This window comes from Rhinolophus ferrumequinum, chromosome X (assembly GCF_004115265.2).
Source record: "Rhinolophus ferrumequinum isolate MPI-CBG mRhiFer1 chromosome X, mRhiFer1_v1.p, whole genome shotgun sequence".
NCBI classification, from domain to species: Eukaryota; Metazoa; Chordata; class Mammalia; order Chiroptera; family Rhinolophidae; genus Rhinolophus; species Rhinolophus ferrumequinum.
The window spans coordinates 17,476,690-17,501,154 of record NC_046284.1 but is presented as its reverse complement, the minus strand read 5'-3'; the positions used below and the strand labels follow the sequence as shown (position 1 = coordinate 17,501,154).

At 39.6% G+C, this 24,465-nt stretch overlaps 1 protein-coding gene across 7 annotated transcripts in view; it reads right to left on the bottom strand.

Moving 5' to 3' along the window:
- Positions 1-3,810: 3,810 nt before the first annotated feature.
- FGF13 (fibroblast growth factor 13) overlaps positions 3,811-24,465 on the bottom strand; it is a 514,923-nt gene continuing 494,268 nt past the window's right edge. For 3 of the 7 annotated variants that reach the window (XM_033117997.1, XM_033117981.1, XM_033117989.1), the window contains exons 6-7: positions 6,508-6,706; positions 4,852-5,217 (exon numbers count right to left, since the gene is read on the bottom strand). In XM_033117997.1, the coding sequence (XP_032973888.1) occupies positions 5,081-5,217; positions 6,508-6,706 (336 nt within the window). In that variant the 3' untranslated portion in view covers positions 4,852-5,080. Of the gene's footprint in view, positions 5,218-6,507; positions 6,707-24,465 lie in introns of all 7 variants that reach the window. The other 4 variants (XM_033118004.1, XM_033118011.1, XM_033118027.1 and 1 more) reach the window with 3 other exon arrangements.

Genomic DNA, 24,465 nt, shown 5'->3' with positions numbered 1-24,465 from the left:
AATGGAGAAATTGGATTGATTATTTTGCTAACTGGTTTAGAATTCTGATTCTGAAATCCTTCTATGTTCTGTGTTCTGGACAGATATCCTGCAAGATGACAAAATTGCAGCTGTTACAAACCTCTTCAAGAATGCCCACATAGAAATTGGAACATTCTCGAAGTGATACCATGTACTTTTTGTTGTTGTTGTTAGAGTGAATGTGATGAAATGAATACGACACTTGTGCTCATGGGATATTAGCAAGAGGCTGCCTGATTTGGCATAGACTATTATTCTCTGTGCAACGAATTCAAACTAACCTCTAAAAAGCAGCATGTTTTGAGATCAAAAATGTCTGGGGTAATAATCTCAAGATCCATCCATGTTGTCGCAGACGGCACTATTTCATCTTATGGCAGAATAGTATTTCCATTGTGTATATATAACACATTTTGTTTATCCAATCATCTATTGAAGGACACTTTGGTTGTTATTATGCTAAGCAAAATAAGGCAGACAGAAAAAGTCGAGAAGCATATGATTTCAATGATATGTGGGATATAAAACTGAAAGCAACAAAGGAACAACTCAAACAAAGAAACAAAAACTCATAGACATAGACAATAGTTTAGTGGTTACCAGAGGGTAAGGGGGGTGGGAGGTGGTAGATGAGGGTAAAGGGGATCAAATATATGGTGATGAAAGGAGAACTGACTCTGGGTGGTGAACACACAACGTGATATATAGATGATGTATTACAGAATTGTACACTTGAAAATTTGAAATCTATGTAACTTCTTTACTAACTATTGTCACCCCAATAAACTTTAAAAAAAAAAAAAGGTCTGGGGAGTGATGGTCCTTGAAAGAGTAACACCCAAATGCTGTTTCTCTAAGGATTTTTTTCTCTCTCTTTTTTTCATTTAGAGCTAAAAAGCAGCCCAGAATTCCAGACATATCCTTTTGGGTGTACTATTACTGTCTCAGTCCTTATGGGGAAAAGGCACCCTGAGGTGACAGAGTAAGCTGGCACAGTGTTTTCATCCCAGGATAGCATCACGCCAAACCATGGGACATCTTTGCATACTGAGCAAGGAAAAGTATGAAAAGTTGTCATTGTAAATACGGTTAATAACTTGGGATACCACTTGTTTTTGTGATTGGAAATGGTCATCCACTATGCCACTGCCATATCCCTGTACAAATTTTGATACTGGCAAGTGGGTGCTGCTGTAACCAATACCTATAATGTGGAAATGGCTTTGAGTAGAGGTTGGAAGAATTTGGGGGTGCATGATAGGAAAAGCCTAGATTGCCTTGAAAAGACTCTTGGTGGAAATATGGATGTGCTAGTGAGAGCACATTTCAATTTAACCCATGGAGGACACACTGACTAAAGGAGGCCTCTAAGGCATATTTGGATGACGTACACATAAAATATTTATCAGTTCTGATTCTGTCCCCACTTATCCGCAGAATGACTATAATCGGCTGGCACAGATGGAGAGATAGCCATTAGATATTCATTTTCCCCCAAGTGTTCACTTGGACGATGGATGCTTGGAAAATTTGGGACTATGTAGATGGGGTCTTTAAAACATTCTTCAGTGAACTTGATCGGCTTAGGACTGGGGCAATGCACTGCTGAGGGAGGTGAGAAGGGCTACAGATCACTTCTCTCAATCCTTTAAGGAATCCGTGGCAACGAGTACGTTTCTCTCCAGGTACAAACACAACTCTTAGAGGAAAAAACTGGCATTTGTTTTGCTTTTAAATAATTCCAAGTAGCTTGAAGAAAGTGGTTGTTCACCACCCCACCCCCCATTATCCCCAGGCTCAGTACAAATGCAAGAACTAGATATACACTCACAGATAGTGGTGACAACATGAGATCAAGTGCTATAACCTAGGGCAGTGGTTCTCAAGCTATGGTGGGCATCAGATTCGGCAAATTCCCAAGCTTAGCCGAAAACCATGGAAGCAGACTAACTACCACAGGTGATTCAGGTGCCCACCAACGGCTGGAGGGACCATCCCTCTACTGCACTGTTTCTATGTGCTCTGTGAAACTATGGCTTCGTGGCCAATGTTTATCGCAGCATTTCTCAAAGCTAAGGCTTCCTTAACACTGGGCTTTTTAGAACTCAGTGACTAATACGCATTTTTGAATCCCAGTAGTTCTCAAAGTGTGGTTCCCCAGGACCAGCAGCCTCAGTATCACCTGGGAACTTGTTAGAAATCCAGTCTCAAGCCCACCCTGGATCTGCTCAACCAGAAACTCTGGAGGTGGGGTCCAGCAATCTGGGTCTTTCAAGCCCTCTAGGTGTTTCTGATGTGTACAAAAGGTCTGAGAGCCAATAGTGTTTGCAGTGTTTTCCAAAATTATTCTTTCATCATGGGGCAGGGCTAATATATTCTGCCATAATAAATATTACTGAAGTGTGTGTGTGTATGTGTGTAATGAAGATGAGTGCAAGTATCATCCCTTGTTAAGGAGGTTTGTTTGAGGACCTTTTAATTATTGATTGATTTAACACCACCTTCTGTTGTAAACAACTTGAGGCAGCTCAAAGAGAATGCCGGCAGTAAAACATTCTTCCCAGGTATTTTGACCACTTATTTATGCCAGGCTTCCCTGAGACACCAATGTACCGTACTGATTTGTTTATTACCAGCAGACCTCTGTTCTTCCTGAATAATAACAAAGCAAAAGCAGCAACCAAAATAGTCAACAAGCCAAAACCTTAAGGTCCTTGGAGCAAGAGAGAGACAATGTATTTCTTTTCTCTACTGATGGAAAATTAGTAAGACTTAATAGGGGGTGGGGGTTGAGCAAGTCTACTCCTGGTGCAAGGTACAAATGCTCCTCAGTCCAAGCTAGGCAGGCAGCCTTACTTCATGCAGGTAGACTTTAGAGCTCAGGCAGGATGAGGGCTTAACTCTTTCGCTGCTTTAATTGATTTCAAGTTTTGTTTTGTTTTTTTCAAAATGTGTGAAAAATTCACAAAAACCAAAAAGTTGATATTTTGACAATTTTATACATTTAATAATAACCATTTGAGCTGCTTTGTATATAAATGACATTATTTTCATGTACAAAAATTTCCTATTGTTATTCATTCCTGAAAAACAAAAATGTAGAAAAATGTACATCTGCTTTCTTAAATTTCCTTTCTGGAAGTTTCCATTTGCAGTCAGTGGGTGGAAGTATTCATTCGGATATGATCGTTGTGGCAAAAGGGTTAAGAGTGCACTAGGTGACTGAACTGGGTTGGGCTGGGCTGGGCTGGAAGCTCCTGCTTGAATGTGGTCCAGACATCTTAGGAACAGGCAGCCTCCCCCTCCATGCAAAAGCATGTTGATCAGATTCCTGGTAACTTTATTTGATGGATGCCCTTAAAAGAACCAGTCAACTATGTTTTACCTGTTCCTCCACTCTTACCTTCCTATCTTGACTATTCTTGAAGCATGCACTAACAGGCAATGGCAGCTTTGGCAAGCTGGTGAAAGTTCAATGACATTACAAATCTTTCTATTTTCCTTCAGCTCTCAGAGGTGGAAAGAACCTTAGATGTTTAGTCCTGTGTCTTCCCTCTACCTAGAAAATGAGCAACAGAGGGGGGAAGTGACAGTGTAAATGGCAGAGAGAATACCAGAACATAGGTCTCCTTTGTACAGTTCCATCACTGAATGGGAACAAGAATGCTTTGTCCAAGTGCCATAACTAGTACAATAAACACACGTTATATACATAATTCAGTGTTTAACTCCAGTTTCTACAATGGTTCATGGCAAGTAATGGACACTCAATAAATACATGTTGAAGGATTTTTCTTTGAATGAATATAAAGAGTTTATTCGGTGCGTATTTGGGTATACAACAACAAATATTAAACAACTTTTTTTAAACTTTTTTGTGCACAGGGCAGAAAGCTGCCTGTACATGCTATGCCCACTTTTGGAACACAGATTTTAACAATTATTAATGCACAAAATCTTACATATCATGCAACTCTATGCCAAGATTCCAACTTTCTTCCATGCAACAGATATGAAGATCTAAATGGAAACCTAGCTAAGTCTTAAACACTTTTCCAGAAGCAAGTATAAGTATATGTTGTTTAGGGGTAACCAGTCTTGATATTTCCTTGTACACAATATTCACGTGCCAAATACAATGACAAGAGGACTCATACATATACAGATAAGACATTTCTTATTTTAACAACACAAAAGACATTATCACAGTTCTACAGTTCCTGTCTTTACACAAGAAGCCACAACAATAGTTTAACATGATAACACAAATGGAATTAAGAGAAATCTATACTTGAGAATAATCTTTTTTTCTTTTTTAAGTCATCTTTACTGACTGGGGTTGACAATACAACTCAATTTCTACGCACAAAGTACAGCACAAGAACTTGACCGGAACACTACAAATCTAAAAAAAAAATACAACAAAAACAATGGTAAAATCACAAGAACACTGTTACCTTGAGCCTGAGATGCCAATTCAGATTCAACCCTGAATTTGGTTGATTTTGATTAAGTGACAGGGAGTCAATAAAACCACTGAATTTCAGAGATCGTAAAGTTGCACTATACCAAAGTAAAGAATACATTTGAGTCAAGCGTAGATAGAAAACATTAAGCCAAGAAAACAACACAGTTCACATAATTTTGTTTGCCCCTACAAAACATTTAAGCGGTTAATTTTGTTTTGATTTTGAAGAGCAATTGTGGTCTTTTCAATTTCCTTGGTTGGAGGGCAAATTTTTATCAGCATTAGTGCTGTGAAACTATTTTGGTTTTGTCATCCCCAAAGTATAAGTGAGATCATGAGAAAATTGGGCAGTCCTTCTCCCGGATTTAGTTCACTGATAATGCTTGGCATTCTTTTGCACAAGCTCAGTCGAAATTATGGGGCTTTAAGTATGGATCTAAGGTTTGATGGCAGAGAGAAGAGTGAACCCTGCCTGTTTGTTTGGTAAACGTTACTGACAAATTTGAACTTTGGGATGAAGGACTGCTAGAAGAATTCAACAGCACCTGGAGGTAAGGTTCTGTTACAGAGCCCTTGTTTTGCCCTCACTGGCTACGTTGATTCGTTGTGGCTCATGGATTTGCCTCCGTTCAGCACGCCGGAGACACTTCTGCTCTTGGTTGGGGTCCCGCTTCCAGATCGGGAGAACTCCGTGAGATCGTGCAGCGATGGCTCCTTGTACATGGCCACTGAAAAGCACAGAAAGATGGTGTCAAAGGCTTTCAAGTGGGCACACCACACTGGCTCTCAACTTTTCTTCTGGTTACTAGGCTTCCATGCTTGAGGCCACACATGATAAATATTGCTTTCAAAGCCTCGGTAGGGAGTGAACTGGATCAGATTAAGCAAAACGTAGTCTTCATGAAGTAGTGTGTAAAGAATTCTAATACCTAATTTCCATCACTTATGGTTATGTGTATGAGAGGATTAATGAAAAATGCATTTAATAAAGCTCTTAGAGGTTTAAATATGATCTAGAGCATGCTGTGCAAGCCAAACATTAAAATTTAAAACATTTTAAAACACTGATTTCTATCATGCTTTAAAATGAAACTCTCCAAGAGTCTAAATATTAGCACAGTTCTTAATGCAATAAATGGTAAATATTATTGTCATGCTGTAAATAACAGCATTAGCTTATGCTTACGAAGCACTTATAACATGCTAGATACTATTCTAAGTGCTTTGCATTCATTATCTCGTTTAATCCACATAAGAATCCCCTGACGTACCTACTCTCATCCATATTTTACACACAAGGAGCTTGAGGCACACACAGGTCAATAATCTGCCCAAGACCATCCGGTTAGTAAAGGGTGAAGCTGGGATTTGAATCCAAGTAGTCTGGTTCCAGAAAATGTGCTATGAAGCAGTGCTCTGCTGATTTGACTGGGCAGTCTGCCCTACTCGAAACCTCTAGTCTAACCCCAGGGCCAGTAACCTCTTGTAGGTCTCGCTCTTCTTTGCCTATATTTTCTATCCCTTCTCCACCATGTCTCACTACCAACATCCCATCCCTACCCTTCGCCCTTTCTAATTTGCTACTAATCTGCCACTAACGACTGGAAAACAAAACTATGAATGAAAATTGTTGGAGCAATGCTGTTGAGCCCTTAAGAGAGGGCCCAAGGAGCTTTCTGATTAGTACAAAGTGTGCACACATTTAAGCATCAAGCATCTGTGTTTCTGCCCAGGGACCATTTTGGCATAATTTGGAGTCCTTGGCTATCCTTAGCCATTGAGCTACTTCCATATAAGTAAGGTGCTACTATATGTAGATATACTAGGGGGGGAATTAAAATCAGGAGATCAGATGCTGTTGTCAATGCATGAATGTTTTTAAGTGTTGTAAAATGTTACTAAATTTTTGTATAAATGCCTTAATGTAGAAAAATTATGTTCCATTTCCCAAAGTGTGATAAAGGATTGATTTAAATACATATTTATTTAATCCACAGCTCCTATAATATCAAGCTTACCTTTCAGTGGTTTGGGCAGAAAGTGGGCTGCAGGCTTGTTCTTCTTCACATGGTTTCCTTTCATGATCTCTCCTTCTTTATTCAGACCCAGATACCACCCTCGGCCTGACTGCTGCTGACGGTACATCATCGATGAATATGTCACGTAATAATTTTCAAACACGGATTCTTTGAATTTGCACTCAGGTGTGAAATGTTCCTACAAGAAAAGTAAATAAACTAAAGCTCAATATTTATAGCTACGGATTTCATGGAGAACTATGTGGCACTGCCCTTCAGAAGTTAAGGATACACTTTGTTAAGTTTGTATGACTAGTATTCTAATGTCATAGCATAAAGTATTAATAGCATAAAGTATTATCATTGGAAAACAAGGCTATATATAACATTTTGCGTGATGCTTTCGAAAAAGCCCCAAATGCAAGTGATACTGATCAATGATTAGCTCTCTTTGTAATAAGGTAATGGAAAACTTAGAACTAGCCACATAAGTGTAATATATTGGACAAATCCAAGAGCCAGAGACCGAAAAGACAAGCATAAAGCTGTCACATGGAGGTATGTTTCTTTTGTAAATATGAGAAAACAAATATTCAGTCCTTGTACTTAATTTTCATAGATTCTCCAGTTACTATAAAGTATAATTGTCAATTGCCCAACGCTGAAATCTGTGTTACAATGCTGGCTGCCTGTATTTCTAAAGTGATGCTACAAAGAAAGACTCCCTTTTACTTTTAGGTAAACCAAACTGATTTTTTTTTTTTAGATCATTGGACCTTGACTTAAAAAATTTCCCTCCTCACCCCATCCTTGCATTACAGTAACATTTACAAGCAAATCAATATAGAAGCAAGAAATTTACAGTAATTCTACAAGCAGACAGGAGAGCAGCCCAGGGTACTCTGAACACTGGAATGTGATTTTTCTGCCATGCTTTCTCTGGAATTGCCCATACAAAGGATGGGTTCCTGACCCAACTGGCTGTTTCAGAAAAACAGAAACAGAAAACCTTCTTTCAAGTTTTATGTATGTGTGTATACAATAAACAGCCAGTAAAAAATCGCCATTTGTCTATCATCAATAAATCAACAAACAAGTGCTGGCACGGATGTGGAGAAAAAGGAACGCTTGTGCACTGTTGGTGGGATTGCAGTTTGGTGCAGCCACTATGGAAAACAGTATGGAGGTATCTCAAAAATCTGAAAATGGAACTACCTTATGATCCAGCAATTCCACTCCTAAGTATCTATCCGGAGAAATCCAAAACTCTAATTCAAAAAACTTTATGCACTCCTATGTTTATTGCAGCACTATACACAACAGCCAAGACATGGAAACAACCGAAATGCCCATCGGTAGACGACTGGATTAAGAAGCTGTGGTACATTTATACAATGGAGTATTACGCGGCCATAAACAAGAGAGAAATCTTACCATTTGCAACAACATGGATGGACCTAGAGAACATTATGTTAAGTGAAATAAAACAGACAGAGAAAGACAAATACCATATGATCTCACTTATATGTGGAATCTAGAAAAGAATAAGTGAATGAACTAATCAGAAACAGTTTTGGAGACATAGAGGAAAAACTGAGGGTTGCTAGATGAGCGGGGGGGTTGGGGGTAAGGGGGAAGGTGAGGGGATTAGAAAACAATCAGTAACCACAAGATGGCCACGGGGTTTTGAAAATTAATCTGGGGAACGTAATCAATAATGTTGTAAAGATTTTGTAGGGTATCCGATGGACACTTGTCCCATTTGGGAGACCACCTCAGGGAAGATGTAGATGCCTGATCACTGCACTGTACACCTGAAGCTGAATAATAATGCCAACTATAATTTCATATATACATATGTGTATATATATGTATGTATATACTTACAAGAAGCGGAGTACAGCATTAGGAATAGAGACAGTGGAAATGTAATGGCTGTGTGCGATGTCAGAGGGATAGCGGATGGGGGGAGGGGGGTTCACGCAGTGTGAGGGATATAAATGATAAACGTCTAAGTATTACTTTGTCTTGTGCACCTGAAACTAATAAAAAAAAAAAAAAACCCTAGAAACTGCACTGTTCTGTACAGGAGAAACTAGTCACATGTGGCTATTGAGCACTTGAAATGTGGCCAGCCTGACTGGGATGTCCTGCAAGTACAAAATACACACCAGATGACAATGACTTCGTACAAAAAAAGGAATGTAAAATATTTTTTCTATTGATTACATGTTCAAATGATATTTTGAATATATTAGGTTAAACAAAATACATTATTAAAACCAATTTTAAAAAGGCCATTTGTAAGCAAAATGAAATGAACAGCAAATTTTAATCCCTAAGCAATCCATAGAGTTGCAGAGGGTCCATTTGGAGTGAAAAATAATGAAGAAAACACTGAGAGACATGACAGTGGCACTAGGGAAGCCATTAGAGTTTAGCTCGTTTGCTGGGATGTTATCAGGAATAACTTTTGATAAAGCTCTAAAATGAAACACCTTGTGAAACTACTGCAAGCTTTCTGGACACCAGTCTTTTCGAAACAATGCCTCCGTGGTCCTACCTTCCTTCCTTTTCTTGTGAGGTACCATTCTAAGCAATGCACTACCTTAACAACAGGATGTGAGGCATTCTCACAGAGTCTCGTCAGCAAAGATGGACACATTCCTCAAATGAGGCTGCTTTTCTTTGAAAGTGAAACAATTGAACATTGTTTTCTTTTTTTCTGGGAATCCACAAAATCTGTCTCCCTCAGTAATCTCATTGGTACAGGCTAGAATTGTCTTTTGGGGTTATTTCAGCCTGGGGGCATACTTGATAGACCCTCAGAAGAGTCACACATATTCTACCTACCCAAGAAGAAATGTACTTCTAAGGCAACTATCACGTGGTTGGAACCAAAGTGTTCTATTGATAGGCTGTGAAAACTCCTCTTTGTAGGATTCTCAACATAGGGAAAGCCAAGGTACCCCTACAAAGAACTTGAACTAAAAGTCTCAGCATTCCCTCTGGTGATGAGGACAATTGCATGGAACGTTGCTGAAATTCACTGGGAATTAAATCACCATTTGGAAAAAAACCTCATCGTGGGAGAGTGGATTTTAGTTTCGCAACGAGTCATAAAGCATTTGAAAACAAATATGGTGAATAATGTATAGGATTAAGGTGAGTGATATTGGGTAGCCACATGAACATACTGTATTACTGACCACAAAACGATGAGATGGGAACATTGTGTGCTCTGAGGCAGGTCCCGCAAAAGGGCTGTATTTACGTCTTGTGTGATGGCAGCATTCATTCATTCATTTCTACACATTTTCTGAGAATCCATTATATACTTGGGTGGTACTAAAAATCCATAGGTAAATAGGATGTGGCCTCAGAAAGTTTACCATATATTTTCAGGTGTCAGGCATATACCCAAATAACCAGGCGTGCTGCCATTAAGTACAGAAAGGGAGGCATAAAGGAGGTGTTTATTGTATGAGAACAGAGGGAGCCTGACTTAATTCTGACTGCGGGACTATGGAAGGGTGGGCTTCACAGAGAGGGTGTTATTTTAGCTGAGCCTTGAAGGATGGGTAGGAATTCAAATCAGAAAAAGGGGAAGAAGAATATTTGAAGCACAGAGCCGAACAGTCCTGTAACCTCCGCTTCTGCGTCCCTGTCTCGATAATTAGAGTCCACCGTCCTGGCAACTGCTCACACTTAAACCCGCAGAGGACCTTGACATTCTTCCACATGCTTTCCAGTCCATGATCTTCACCTTCCATTCCCATCGCCCCTGCTCTAGGTCACGCCCCTATTAACTCCACACTGGCCTGCTCCAATAACCTCTCCCCTTCTGCTACAAGATTTCCCTCCTAACACAAAGTTCCCTTCCTCAGGAACTTTTGTTGGTTTCACTGTGCCTCTAGTAAAAAGGACAGCTTGATGTGTCATTTAAAATTCTCCACAATTCAGTCACTACCATGCCTTCAGTCTCATCCTCTACCAAAGAATTATGCATGCTTTTACAGATGCCATTTGTTTCCTTTGTTCAGAATGTCATTTTTCTCTCTCTACCTACTGGCTTTCCCATCATCCCTCAAGACCTTGCTTAAATATGACTGCCTCTGGAATCATATTTGATCTCTCCAAATTAGCACTGATTATACTCATATTTGTGCTCCCACAAACTATCTCCAGCTTCGCCCTGTGACTCACACACGTGCCTGACTGGCTCCAACTGGCAGGGAGTTGTCTTAGCTCTGAATCCTCCTTCCACCTTCATAAATGACTGGTCACATTGCCTGGCACAGAGTAGACCACTACATTATTGTTTACAGGATTTGAATTTCAGAGATTCAGATTTAAGTACTGGAAATTCCAGGGTTCAGAAGTATCAACCAGGAAAACGTCTGCAGGGAATTTCCTTAATACCATATAATGAAATCAGCTGTACGTAGAAGGAAGCTGTCATGGCACAGACAAATCCTGCATGCGTGACTTCGTCTCTGTTAAGAATAACAGATACTACACAGATACTGGCACCTACCACATTAGGAAGAAAATCTTGACAATTTTTACAACTATTGGGAAATGGCAAAGAAGGACTCAATGAACTGAATGCTCTGTCACATCTGATAATTTCTTAGTCATCACCACTAAATTTGGACTCAAGCCTCAGTAGAGAGGGAGGAAAATGAGGCCAAAAAAAAAAAAAAAGAATGTCAAAGGAACCAAAGGAGTGTTCTGTTCTGTGTGGGATGCTGTGCTGCCATTTTACCCAGTGTTGGAATGAGTAGACACAAGAGGCTTGATTTTTATGAAATGTGGAAAAATGTGAACAACTCACCCAACACTGGAAGGGTCATCAAAGAAAAAGGGGTGCAGTTGCATTGCTCTATGTCTCAGCAGTGATTCATATAAATAATAGAAACTGGATTGGACCCTAACCAGGGAAGCCCTATTCAGAGGATACCAGGTAGACATATGACAAGGAATCAACCTCCTCTGACCGATTGAAGATGATTATTAGTGCTCTTGAAAAAGGTATACCACAGTGGCTTTGACATTTAGTAGGCACTAATCAGAGGCAGCAATCACTGTGCTCTGTATTTAATATGTATTAAATAAGTATCTGCTATCATACTAAATGAATGAATGAATAGCCACTAAGAAATTAGTTGGCTTTGGTACAAAAGAAAGGGTGCTTTAGAACTTATAACCTTTTATGCATTGATTTCTCTTAAGTTGTTTACCTCTTGTATATCTATATTTTTTTTCAGAGAAATGACATCTTTTTAGTTTATGAAATAATCAATCTGTCTCTCCTCTGTATCATCATTTCTATTCCCCTTAAAGTTCAAGGTTAGTTTTTTCTCAGTGAATATTGAAGCTTTTTATCTAAGGGATCCATACCACTTAGTTATAATGATCATATTTTGGGTAAGGAATCAAGAATCTACATTTCCAGAATGAGCAGATCCAGGAGCAAAATCTAACATTTCTTTTTACCAATTTACTCCCTATTAAGGGGGAGAGAGTTATTTTGAGTTTGAAATATCAGTGGCGAGAAGAAAGCATTTGAAACCCTCAACATCAGATCAACAGAACATATTGGAGAATACTTACAGCCACAAATGGTAATGGTCAGCTGCCCTTTTCAGGGCATCGTAGACCTCCACACAGACTTGAGAGGCAAATGAAGAAGGTATAAACACAATCAGTAATGTTGGTTATTTGCAAATAACCCCCAGATCCAATGATGTGCCAGAAGAATCTTTGTCTCAGAACAAGGCTTTGGGCCTGTGTAAATTGCTGTTCTCTATTAGGGTCAGAAAAAGCAACAGTGCCCTGGGTTGCCCTTGGCACCGAGGGCAAAGTATGGAGACGGTACAGTACTTCTCTGGCCTCCTGGAGCTGGAGCCAGGTCAGAAGAAGCAAGGGCTGTGATGGTGACTTCCCAGAAGGGAGCCAAGTAACGGCCATGTCACTTGGCAAGTGATACGTAGCTATGTCCTCAGTGCCATAACCATAAATAGATGAGGGCTAAAAAAAATACCTATATATCATTTGTCACCTCAGTGCCCTAAACACATCTACAATACCAAAAGACACGCCATGACGAAATGCCTTCCTGATTAAGAGAATTTGGCAAACATAGGCCTCCATAATGGATTTGTCATTTTTTCCCCCTCCTTTTGTATTTTCAGCAGTGGTCCCACTGATAGGGTGGCAGTGTTTCATTTGAGTCTGTATCTCAGTAGGATGGCTAGCTTTGAGGATTTCCACGTAGATTATAAATGTTTCCTTTTAACACATTTCTCTCAAAAGAAATATTTTTTTAAGTGGGCTGCACTGACTGCCTTGGATCTCAAGAGAGCAACAGAGTCTACTGAGGTTTTCCATACATAAAATGGCAACACTGGGCCCCTGGATGTTGAACAAAGCCAAGCTTTCATGTATGCATATGCTATGCCAAGTGCACACGTCCTGGTATAGATGAATGTTTCTCAATACATTTTGTTTTATTCACACATAACATTTTGTAAAGCAGGCATCATAGAATAAGAAACAAAAACAGTTTATAATATGGGTGGGCATTTAAAGAAACTTTTAAAAATGAACCTAGTAAAACACGATTTCCTCTGTTTTTCCTCAGATTCTATAATCATAACTAATCTATCCCTCCCTTTAAGCCTCTCACCTCTTTCTCTTCTCGTCCTCACTTCCAGACATATTTTCAGTAACCTGACAATCCAATTAATTTAACAATTACTGCCAATAGCAAGGGTCACTCTTCTGTTAGGTTGGTGCAAAAGTAATTGCGGTTTTTGCAATTATTAACCTTTTAAACCGCAATTACTTTTGCACCAACCTAATACTTCTGAGCCATGTTCTGATGACAATTAATTTTCTAGATTTAAAGTTAGCGGGTTATTTAAGTAGGTCTGACTTGTGTGCATCAATTATTCCCCAGCCTAATGAAAATGATATGCAGATTAAAATTAGATTTTCAATTCTGTTAAAAAATAAAAAGAACAGAACCTTAAAATATAAATCATACCCATGGGGGTGACACTGTAACTACCTATATTCTTTATGTAGGCTTCCCCTCTAACAATGATTTCAAAATCCAGGATTAATTATTATATTCAGGATTTTGATGGTCTTTCCCAGAATATATTTGACGTACATGAACTTTATTATTACAAGAACAAAACATGGGAAGGGAAAGGTTGGGGAGGAGGGAATCAACCTTCACTCAGTATACTGTAGCTGAGCAAAATTATTAATTCATGATAAACAGAGGATGGTTTGTTCCCTCAGATATCCTCTGGACTGTCAGATACTTGAGGGCAGCTCCCAGTGTAAGGCCTGGCTTTAGTCAATGATCGATACACATCTGATGAAATAAATAAATAAATAAATAAATAAATAAATGGAATATCTAAAGAGAATTTGGAAGCTCCCTTGTACAGATCCAAAAAGGGGTTAAATGTGGCACTATATGAATAGAGGGCTGTTTTACAGTAGAGACTGACAAGTTAGAACTTGCCTGCAAGGGTAGAAAAAGTAGGTGATAAAAGGAGGAAAGCTGCCTACAGATAAATCCAATTTAAAAAACTGGAGAGGGAGGGAGAGACGAAAGAGAGAGGCAGGGGGGTAAGGAGAGGGAGGAAGAAAAGAGGGAATAATAAAGATAAAACAGTGCTTAAGCTGCAAGAATAAAGAGATTTCCTGTTAACAGAGTATAAGGCATTAAGCTTATAGTCTTGGTCTTTGGGTCTGCAAATAGCTAACTAAACATTTCAATTAAACTAATTAGATAGTTTTCTGTAAAATGAGGGGGAAAATCCTACCAGTTCTGCTGACCTTACTGGATTGTTGTAGGAGGATCCAATGAAAGAAGCTCTGAAAATCATAAAGCTCCAGAAACATGAAATGTGGGATTCCTTCTGATAATACATGCCCAGAAAACCAGGGCAAAAAAATAAATTCTCTTCTTTTCAAGGTTCTTTTTCACTATAGAATCAATTTACAAGGAAAGAGTCTGTTTTATGTGTGTTTTAGTAACATGGAAGAATATAAATTCTGACCCACATTAGGATTGCATGTGAATTTATATCGTGTTTAGTGTTCTCCTACAAGCTTGGCTCCCAGAAAACTGTTTTGCCTCCTTTCATTTTTCATGTCTGCCTGCAGTGGGCTAAGAAGGCTTCAAGCCACAGCATTAAAGAAATGAAGTGCTTTACAATGGGCTTCATGAGATACCATGCAACAAAATCCCTTAAAAGTCTACCTGTTAATTAGCAAGCATTTGTAAAGAAATGCAAATTAAATCGAGAATATGCACACGGGACTATTTTTCCTCACATAGTTACAATGAAATTTCTTGGTAGCATTTTCGTATTCCAAGATAATTCATAGACATTTGAATTAATCTTCTGTTGACCCCATAAAATATGCCAGCACAGTATTGCTTTTTCTCCTCAATTCTTCACAAAGATGAAAACAATATTAAGGAGTTTGTCAACCAATGGCCGGTTTAAGCCAGAATTGGGATGTAGACATGACCATATTTTAGTCCTTTGTATTGGCTTGCTCTGGATTTTCATATATTTCTTTAAAGCAGTCTCATGCAATGGATTACTCAGGCTGTCAAATTTTACAAAGCAACTTGTTTTAAAAAACACACTGAAATAAGGTAGGAAAAAGCGGAAGAAAACAAAAATAATGCACCTCCCACAGAGCCCAAGAGAGGTTATTTTTGTTGTGATATAAAAATTATATGATCAAAGTCTTCACTCAGCTCCAAACCTGGTGAGCAAATGCATTTCAAAATGGAAGTTACTTGCTGAGCTTTGTGACAAAGGAGAGGGATGGGCCACATGTCTGCAAGGCTGTGTAATTGGCCAAGACAGTGTTAGTTTAACCCAAACCTTGCAGAATTCAGTTTGTTTAAGCCCTCCCATTAGGTAGCTGAAGATGTACTTCAGTTTATATAAGATATGCTGCGGAGGGATTGTATGTTATGACCCTCATGTTATTTTTTTTTTAAAATCTTACTAGGAAATTTCACTGTTGAACAAAAATCTGTAGTAAAGTCTCCCCCTGCCCACCAGTGAAGAACACTTCCCCAAAGTGAATAACTCCCTAAAACGTTTTTGGTCTGTTACGTGTATTAACTCTGGATGTTGGGCTCTTCTTATGACAGGGCTGACCTGTGTTCTGAAAGGGGAAGTAAATATCAGAAATGAATTCTAGAAATAAACTTTCCTGTCTTTTGGCTAGTTAGTGCCATCTGTGCCCATTGGAAAATATTCTGTTACTATGATGCTTTCTAACTTGTGGCAGTACTCTTCTGTGTAATAACTTCCCGAGTGGGATCTAAATCCATCTGCAAGAGAATGTTTTTGGAAGTATCTGTAGTCAGCAAGAGAATAAGCTCAGTAGGTTGTATCTTTTTAAATACCCGTTGCAAGCTCCTGTTTGAAAATTCAAAGCCTAGGAACTCTGAAAAATTTCCCCAGACATTCAACAAACTGTCATGCAAAGGAGAAAAGTTCTTTCCTCGCAGATCAACTGAAAGAATCCTGGCAAGGTAGGTGCACTATTAAAAATAAAATCTCAGCGGGGCGGCTGTTCAGCTCAGTGAGTTAGAGTGTGGTGCTCTTAACAAGGTTGCTGGTTCGATCCCTACATGGGCCATTGTGAGCTGCGCCCTCCCCCATACATTGAAACAACTACTTGACTTGGAGCTGATGGGTCCTGGAAAAACACACTTAAAACAAGTAGAAGTTTAAAATTAAATAAATAAAATCAGAGCAAGGTGGGTGCGTAGCATGTTCTAATACTTCAGGCAATTTTGAGGATCTGAATTTTGATCTGTGTTGGATTGTGGTAGTATTAAATTTGATAGGGTGTGTCTCTGTAGAAGAGAGTAACTTACAATAACCAGGAGTCCACTTTTCAAAGACTTTCAAAGGAGACTTCTTATTTTTTCTCTTGCACAAGTAGGAAACCAACACTAGACAACAGCGACTGCTCAAATGGGAGCCACTAACACACGCTTTCCATTGCAAACCGTAAAACCCGGAGTCTCATAGGATAAGATGCAAAAGCCTCATCTAGAAAGGAAGGATGAAAGAGGTGTTGCAGAGGGCTATTAGACTGCCACATCACATTGCACCTGTAAATTACTTCTGAGGATAGGAAGTCGCAAGGAGAGTAATCCCTCTATGAAGAGAGTACATTCTACCTTCATTTGCTCCTTGAAAGGAGCTAATGAGAAGATGCTAGTGACAGTCACTTACCATGAGTCTGACTGGGGGAAGTCAATACATTAATTTAAGACTCAAATGGAAGAATTCTTTCTAAGCCACAATTGACTGAGAGCCTACTGTGTGCCAAACACTGTGGGAGGGAGGCCCCTTTGTTCACGGGGCCCTTTGTAGTGATCTGATTTAATCTTGACAGTAGCTATCTGTAATCACTTGAGTGGATCCATGTCCCTCTGGCCTGAAAGAGGAGTCCTCCCTCCTCACAAGTGAAGAAAACACAGGAAAGAAGCCCTAAACAAGTCATTTCTTTATAAACTCAATTGCAGGTGTGCCTTTTCACCCAAATCGTAACTGTAGGCAATAGCTGCGATGTCAATTCTCTTCTAAACATACAGTTCCAACATTTGCTGAAGGTCCAGTCCTCCCTCCTTATTCGTGTGCCCTGCCTCCTTGAACACGGACGAGCTCTGTTCAAACCTGCCTCCTTCCACTGTCCTGATTTCTGACTGCGGGCAATTCATCTGTGCTCTGACCCTGCACCTAGAGGAGGTGAATGGCATCATGTGCCTCAGGGAGGGTCGCGGAGGCCATGGAGAGCAGCTAGGTTGTGTTTAAGGGCTCACTGCCTGCAGGAGCCCTGACCTTGCCTTCATTTTCAGTTTGTGTGATATATAAGAAAATGCAGCATCCTCCCTACCCTACTCCGCACTTGAAACTGGTATGAAAACTAGTGGTTGTCAATGAAAACAGACGGAGTCGAGAGCACCTTTTCATTTCTGAGAGGGGTTCAGGACACATGATAACTGTATTTGTGACAACTGCTTTCAGTAGTGATTCTTTGTCAAGGGTAACAATACATGAGCTTTAAATTGGGGGCTTAAAATATCCTAAGAATCTAAAATCTGAATTACTATCACATGTCTTCGTGAACCCACATGATACTAAAGAGATCTGTGAAATAATCCAGTATTAACGGGCCAAATGACATTCACATGTCTCATTTTAATTACTATGCCACCAAAAGTACAACATTATTATCTCACTTCTTTTGTTCTAAACCACTGTTTTGCTAGTTCTACTTTCATAATGTAGGTTACTAATAACAACAATAATGAAAAAATCTAATAGTACCTTATGTTTAAGCAGTGCCTACTTTTAAAGTTTTCTGCAACTGCTTAAACAGTTATGGCATTCAAGTGACAGATAAGGGACAGTTTAATAATGAGAATGATAACAAAGGAAACAATTATAATGGATTTTGGTAGACTTTTTTTTTTCCTCTCTAAAGAGCTCTCTTTACAGTTGAAGAAATGGAACCAGAGATGCTAATTACACTAAAATCTGGCTTTCACACTTTCTTCTAGAGAATGAATCCAGGCAGGGAAGCAGCTCCTAGAGAAAGCTGGAATCTGTATATGGTAGCTGGTGAGAGGCCTTCATTTTAAGGTAACCTGATCTCTAAGATGTTTCCAGGGCTGCAGAACACTGAGGACCAAGCAGCCCTAAGTGGTCCTGGGTTGCAGAGGGAAGGACGAGCTTTAACACACAGCACCAGCCAAGCCAGCAGCCTGTCTCCCAGCCCACTGCTTTCTCCACTACGCAGCTTTCCCTTTCTCTGACGTAAATGTCCATTTAACATTCTCCTAGATCAGGCCATGAAAAGTCCATTTTCCTACTGCAAAATGTTCATGACTAAATTTTGGCACATTTCATTTTTTTCATCCTTTCCGTTGACCTCTTTACCTAGGAGTTTTTACGGGGTAACCCCAGAGCATGTTTACTGAAAGTAGGCTTCTGCCCTTTTAGGTGCAGATGTATATAACAGGTAAGGAGAAATATTAATCAATATTGTCAGACTTGTGTGTATGTGTGAGCTTGTGCTTGCAAGAGAGAAAGAAGGGGAGGCAGAAACAGAGAGATGGGGGTGGTGAGGCAGAGAGACAGAGGAAGACAACAGGAAGTAAAAACAGAGGACGTAAATGTAATGGTTGGTTTTTCCCAATTCCATAATTCTGTGGCTGTTGAGAAATGCCTGTCATACCCATGGCCCCCAAGTCCACCCCAAAGGTTTAATGGGGAAGGTGGGAATGTAAGTTGTGTATCTTCTGCTGGAGAAAATCTCTGTTTCCTGTCCAAACTCCCAGCTGTGCTCCGAGCTCAGGGTAAAATCTGAGAGCCCACCCAGGGCAGGTTATGTTCTTTTGTAAAGTTAGTATCTACAGAGGAGCCAGATAGAGGAGTAAACCTATTTATTTCTTCCTGGAGATTTTCCCATGTGTAATGCACATCCATCTCTGGGGGGGAAAAGAAAAGAAAGGAAAAGAAAATCCAGGTGTCGAGAAACTCAGAATTAGTGTAAAAAAGTCCTGTGCAAGTTCATCAAAACAAGACACTTTGAAAATATGAATATCGCTATCATAAAGTGAATTATATTTTCCTAAGAGAAATGTAATGCTTAGATGTGGAGCTATGTCGCAGTAAACAAAACAACGTTTCCCTAGTTAGAACCAAGCGCACTGTCACCTTTTATTATTCCCATCACCTTGTATCATGGTTAAGTAGAAATCACTGTAGTAAAGATTGACTTCTACAAACTGCAGAGTTTTGCAGAAGTGTTCAGATCAAGTATCCAGATACAATTCATAAATGAGCTTGCAGTGTCTTTGTTTAAATTACATTTGGTTTGTTCTGTAATTCCTGAAATACTGCAACATTTTTATATTAATTTGTTTAAAAGGGTTTCGATGACATTAAATTTTGAAGTAGGCAAATTACAGTTCCTTATCAAAATATAGAATCTCAAATTCCAAATATTTATTATCTACGTATTACCACAGTTGAAAACATAATGCAATAATATAATACAAACTATAGGAATTTATAAAAATGATTAATACTTCATAAGCTTTGCCCAACCATGACCTAGTTGGAATAATTTTCAGCTTTCATTTTCCAACAGTGTAGACTGTTACAGCATTTGCATGAGAATGCAAAATGCATAAATTATCCCCACAGGGAACACTTAAAACTTAAGGTAAATTATATAGCATAGAAGTGGTTTCAAAGAACTCAAACAAAATAGCAAATAATTCTATAGTCATCCTTTAAAATGATTATTATTCTGTTTTACCAGTGATTTGATCACTAAATTCCCTCTCTTTACAATTACATTCACATGATCAAGTCTTACTTTGTTCTTTAACCATCAAGCTCTTGCAGCTGGCCCTGAAAATTTGCATGCTGTAAAAGCTGAACTAGACAGCTAGTAGAGATGAATTCTCCAGTTATATTCATGCTGTGAACAGAACCATAACACTCCCTTAATATATCTTATCATTGCACTTTTATACTAAACATGCATCCAAATCAAGTCCTATTTTTTACATTCCTCCTGTTCGAAATCTTTTAATGGCACCCTGCTGCCTACAGAATAAAATCCAAACTCCTTGGCCTGGTGTTCAGGGCCCTCCAAAATCTTGCACGTGTTCTCCTACAACTCCAGCACAAGCTTCTTCAACTCAAGACAGATGGAAGAAATAAGGCCAGGACCAAAAGGAGCAGAGATTTTTCTTATGAATGGAAAAATATCTCCTCCGAACCAATTACTGCGCTTCCGAGGCTGGCATATTCACTGTGATTAGAGAGCAGTACTGGGTCGCAGGGAATACGTAACTAATCTCTTCTAAATTTCTTCCTTATGCTCTTCATTATTATTATTTTTTAATTCAGAAAAATGACTTGCACTTTTTCAACATCCGAGCTGCCTCGTGTCATGGTTCCGCACACTGATTTAGCAGGCAGTGTGTTTGTACAGGAGCCGCCACCAGCTCTGCAATTCTCTGAGGCCACTTGCTAATAATCAGCACCTCTTCTCTTCACAGCACAGAGGAAAAAGAATCAAAACGTCAGCATGTCAGAAACCTCCAGGCTCAGCTTCGGCTGGAATGCAAACGCACTTGACAATTGATTCTTTCTGAAGACTTTCACAGCATCAAGGAAGAGGGTAATGAAATTGTGTCTGAACAGAAGGAAACTAAATTATTTATCTCATACTAATTTTTAGCAGATGGCTGGTGATGAAAAATCTATACTGGCAAATGTGCTGTATCTATTACTTTAAGGATAAGTCAGGGGGCTAAAACTTTAAATGTTCACAATATATTTGTATTTAGTCTTATGGTTCATATTGATTCCATACAAAGGTTCTTCTAAGTGCATCATCTATTCACGAATCGCATCAGCAGTTGGTTTGCTTCTCTTTTTTTAACCTCGCAGAAAGAATACATTGGGGACGCTGCCACTTGGTGGTGTCTACTATATCCCTCAGCATCAGGAGAGTGCAAACACTATTTCCCCGAGAGAGAGAAGGATACGGTCCTTAAGGGAGAGCATGGTGCTCAGAACTAAAGTCCCTCCCTTGGCTTCCCGCAGAAATGGTTAAATGCTGACTTCCAACTAAATAAACAGTCAGTTGACAGAAAGGTGACGATCGGGTGGACCAGATGTACATCCTTTTCCCTTTCTGCCCAAGTTATGTCTCCAGGGAGAGAGCTGTGTGGCCTCAATATACAATTTGTCATTCTCCAGCTCTCGCCAGGACCTGTCTTCTCTTTGCTCTGTAGCCCACCATCGGAGAGAGGAGACATGGCCTTGTTCTCTGGTTGACTCTCAAATGCCAAATTGTTCAGGAAAGGCGAGAAAACATTCAATTACGTGTGCTGGTTCATATCAAGCAAAACATCTTCAGATGAGCCTAACGAGTCTGTACTCTTCCCTTGGTAAAGCAGGTACATGTTCTGGCCCCAGAAAGGAATTGGTTTGTGTACAGAATCACGATGCGTGATTTGCCTAGTGAGTCAGAGCTTCTCTGAACAACATCTTTATATAATGTTTATTGTTTTTGCAGAATGTGCAGTATCATTTCTGGCTGACTTAAGAAGGCTGATTATTTTATAGCCCATTTTATGGGGATCATTCTCATTCAAGTCGGCATAGATTTCTTGAGTGCCTATCACGTGCACTGTTTGTCCTAAACCGGATGCTGACACTCATGGCACTCAGCACTTTGGGAATAGCATTTGTCTCCCCCAGACAGTTGTCCAGAGAACACTTCCTGAGTGGCAACCAGAACCCATGTGGTGCCCCAAGGTGTGTTCTTACAGCGAGAGACAACAGACTAGATCTGACTTCTATAGACTACAGTGGCCTACCAAAATAACAGACCTACTGTGGGTGAATATCTTCCTACTAGGATAACCTGATTGAGCATGTATTCTATTTGAAAAGGATGCATTTGGTAATAGCCTCTCATACAGTTCAGTGTTCAATTGTCATCAGCAGCAGCAGCTAAGCATTTACTAATCTCTGAAAAAGTGAGACTACCCTAGGTCAAGGTTTAGCTTAGAATGGACATAGCTTATATTGAAACCTAAAAAATAGATCCTTCAGAATTACACCAGAACGACCAAGTTGCCACTGCGATAGTACCTAAAAAAACCTAATTCGTACATTCTAGGACTAGGCAAACATGAGTCAATTTAATCAGTATGAACTATATAAAGGATACCGTATACTATATACCAATATTAGACAATAAGGCTCCATTTTTAAATCACCTTTCTCCATGGAGAGGTTACTACATAGTACTCCAGTCACCAGAAACAATATGCTTTAAATACACTTTGGTGTTTTGGTGTCACGAAGTTACATTTTCTGCAATTCTGATCTCTTGAAAGAATATTTACAGAAGCCGGACACTGGCTGAAAATCATAGGGAACAGGAATGAACAGGGGGACTGTAAGCTAGGTGACCAGAATAAAGGATAGTACGAACACTTCGAGTAAACACGAACAGAGTATCAAACCTCATAGCTTTGGGGGCAGCTCCATAGGCCATGCCCAGGTGTTAGGGACTTTATAATTTTCTAGCATTAGCAAGAAACAGGAGGAGACAAATTAAACAGATGTGAAGCCATTAGAACTATGGTGTTTAACTTTGTGCAAACACATCAAATTACGTGTGCAACTCCAATGAAAAAGCCAAGGGATGGGTGTGCAAACAGCCACCAGTCACTGGAGGACAAGCACACAAAGCTGGTGTGAGAACTGCTGCAGGTTATATATTTGTCTTCTCAGCAACATTAACTTTCTGTCCGTCTAAATAGTCTCAATGTTTACCCACAGTTGATCACTGTATTTTGAGTAAGCAATAATAGGTTCGATTTTCCCTAAGCCCGAGTCACAGCCTGGTAGTAAATTAGGAGCTTAGGAAGGTGCGTTACTTCCTTGAGGCTACTGAGCCATCATCTAAGGCATAGTATGCTTGCTTTCGTTTATGAAGATGCTACTGACTCACTTCAGTGGGAGTTTTTCCTGCAGTGCTGATGGCTGAGCTAAATGAATGTACTTGGTCCTTTTCTCTTTGCAGTGTGGATGGGATGGCTTGAGCTAATTATACATTCTTGTCAACTCCACTGTGACCCACAGAGCAAATACTCATGATCTCTGCTTCAAGTTTGAGGTTCATTCTGTGGAACAAAGGGAAGTCAATGAGGAATGAGGGAGCTCGTGGACTCCTTGAGAGCATTCTCTAATTGACTGTGTTTGCTGGCCACTGGTGCCATAAAAGCCATATTTGTAGTAAAACATTAATTTACAACATAAGGCAAATCATGTCACTCCTCTACTCAACACCCTCCAACGGCTTCCCATCTCAGAGTGAAAACCAAAGTCCTGGGCTTGGATGATAAGATTATATGTTATCTGATCCTGACTGCTTCTCTGCTCTCGGCTATCACATGCCTTCTTTTTCATTTTATGTCACACTGGCTTCCTAGCTTATCCCTTGAACACGCCAAGCATATTCTCAGCTGAAGGCGTTTGAATTTGCTGATGCCTCTGCCTGCAATGTTTTCCCTCCAGATATCCACTGGAACCCTTCCCTCTTGTCCATCAAATGTCCCCTGAACAGAGAAGCTTTCCCTGACCACCTTATAAGAAAGTTGCCCCTACCTCTCAGCACGCCCTATGCCCCTAACCCTGCTTGTTTATTTTCCGAACCGAATTATAAATTAATTTATCTACTGTCTGTCTGCCACATCTAGAAGATAAGCTCCATGAGGACAGGGATTGTGTTTTGCTCATTGTCGTATGCCAGCATTTGGAACAGTGCTTCAAGCTCTGTCTTCACGCCATAATAATTGGCTGAATAGGTGGATGAATCCTGCTAGCCTGACAGATCGGAGGGACAAATTATTCCAGATTATCAAGGTCTTTCCATAAGTATTAAAGAATTGATTTGTTATAAAATGATATTTAGGCTCCTATTGAGGTAATTATTGGGGCTTTCATTTTCACTGTGGTTATGAACTGCATTATAATTATAAGCCAGCATCTCTACCCACAGAAACAAAATAAACCTTTACTAATACACTTTTGAGCTCTACATGAAAGGCTATTCAGAATAAAGGGTAGGTCGACATGAAAGGAAATAGCTAAAGAGAATATCTTTGAAAAGTGTGCCAACAGGTAATTAATCATTGAAAGCAGCAAATCCTGATGGCTAGTGAATTTCAAGGGCTAATCTCAATAATATATGAAAGTACAATCTACTCCTTAATATATCAGAAATGTCAGTTCAATGTATTGAACAAAAGAATAAGTGAAGAATACATCTTTCCAAAGAAGATGC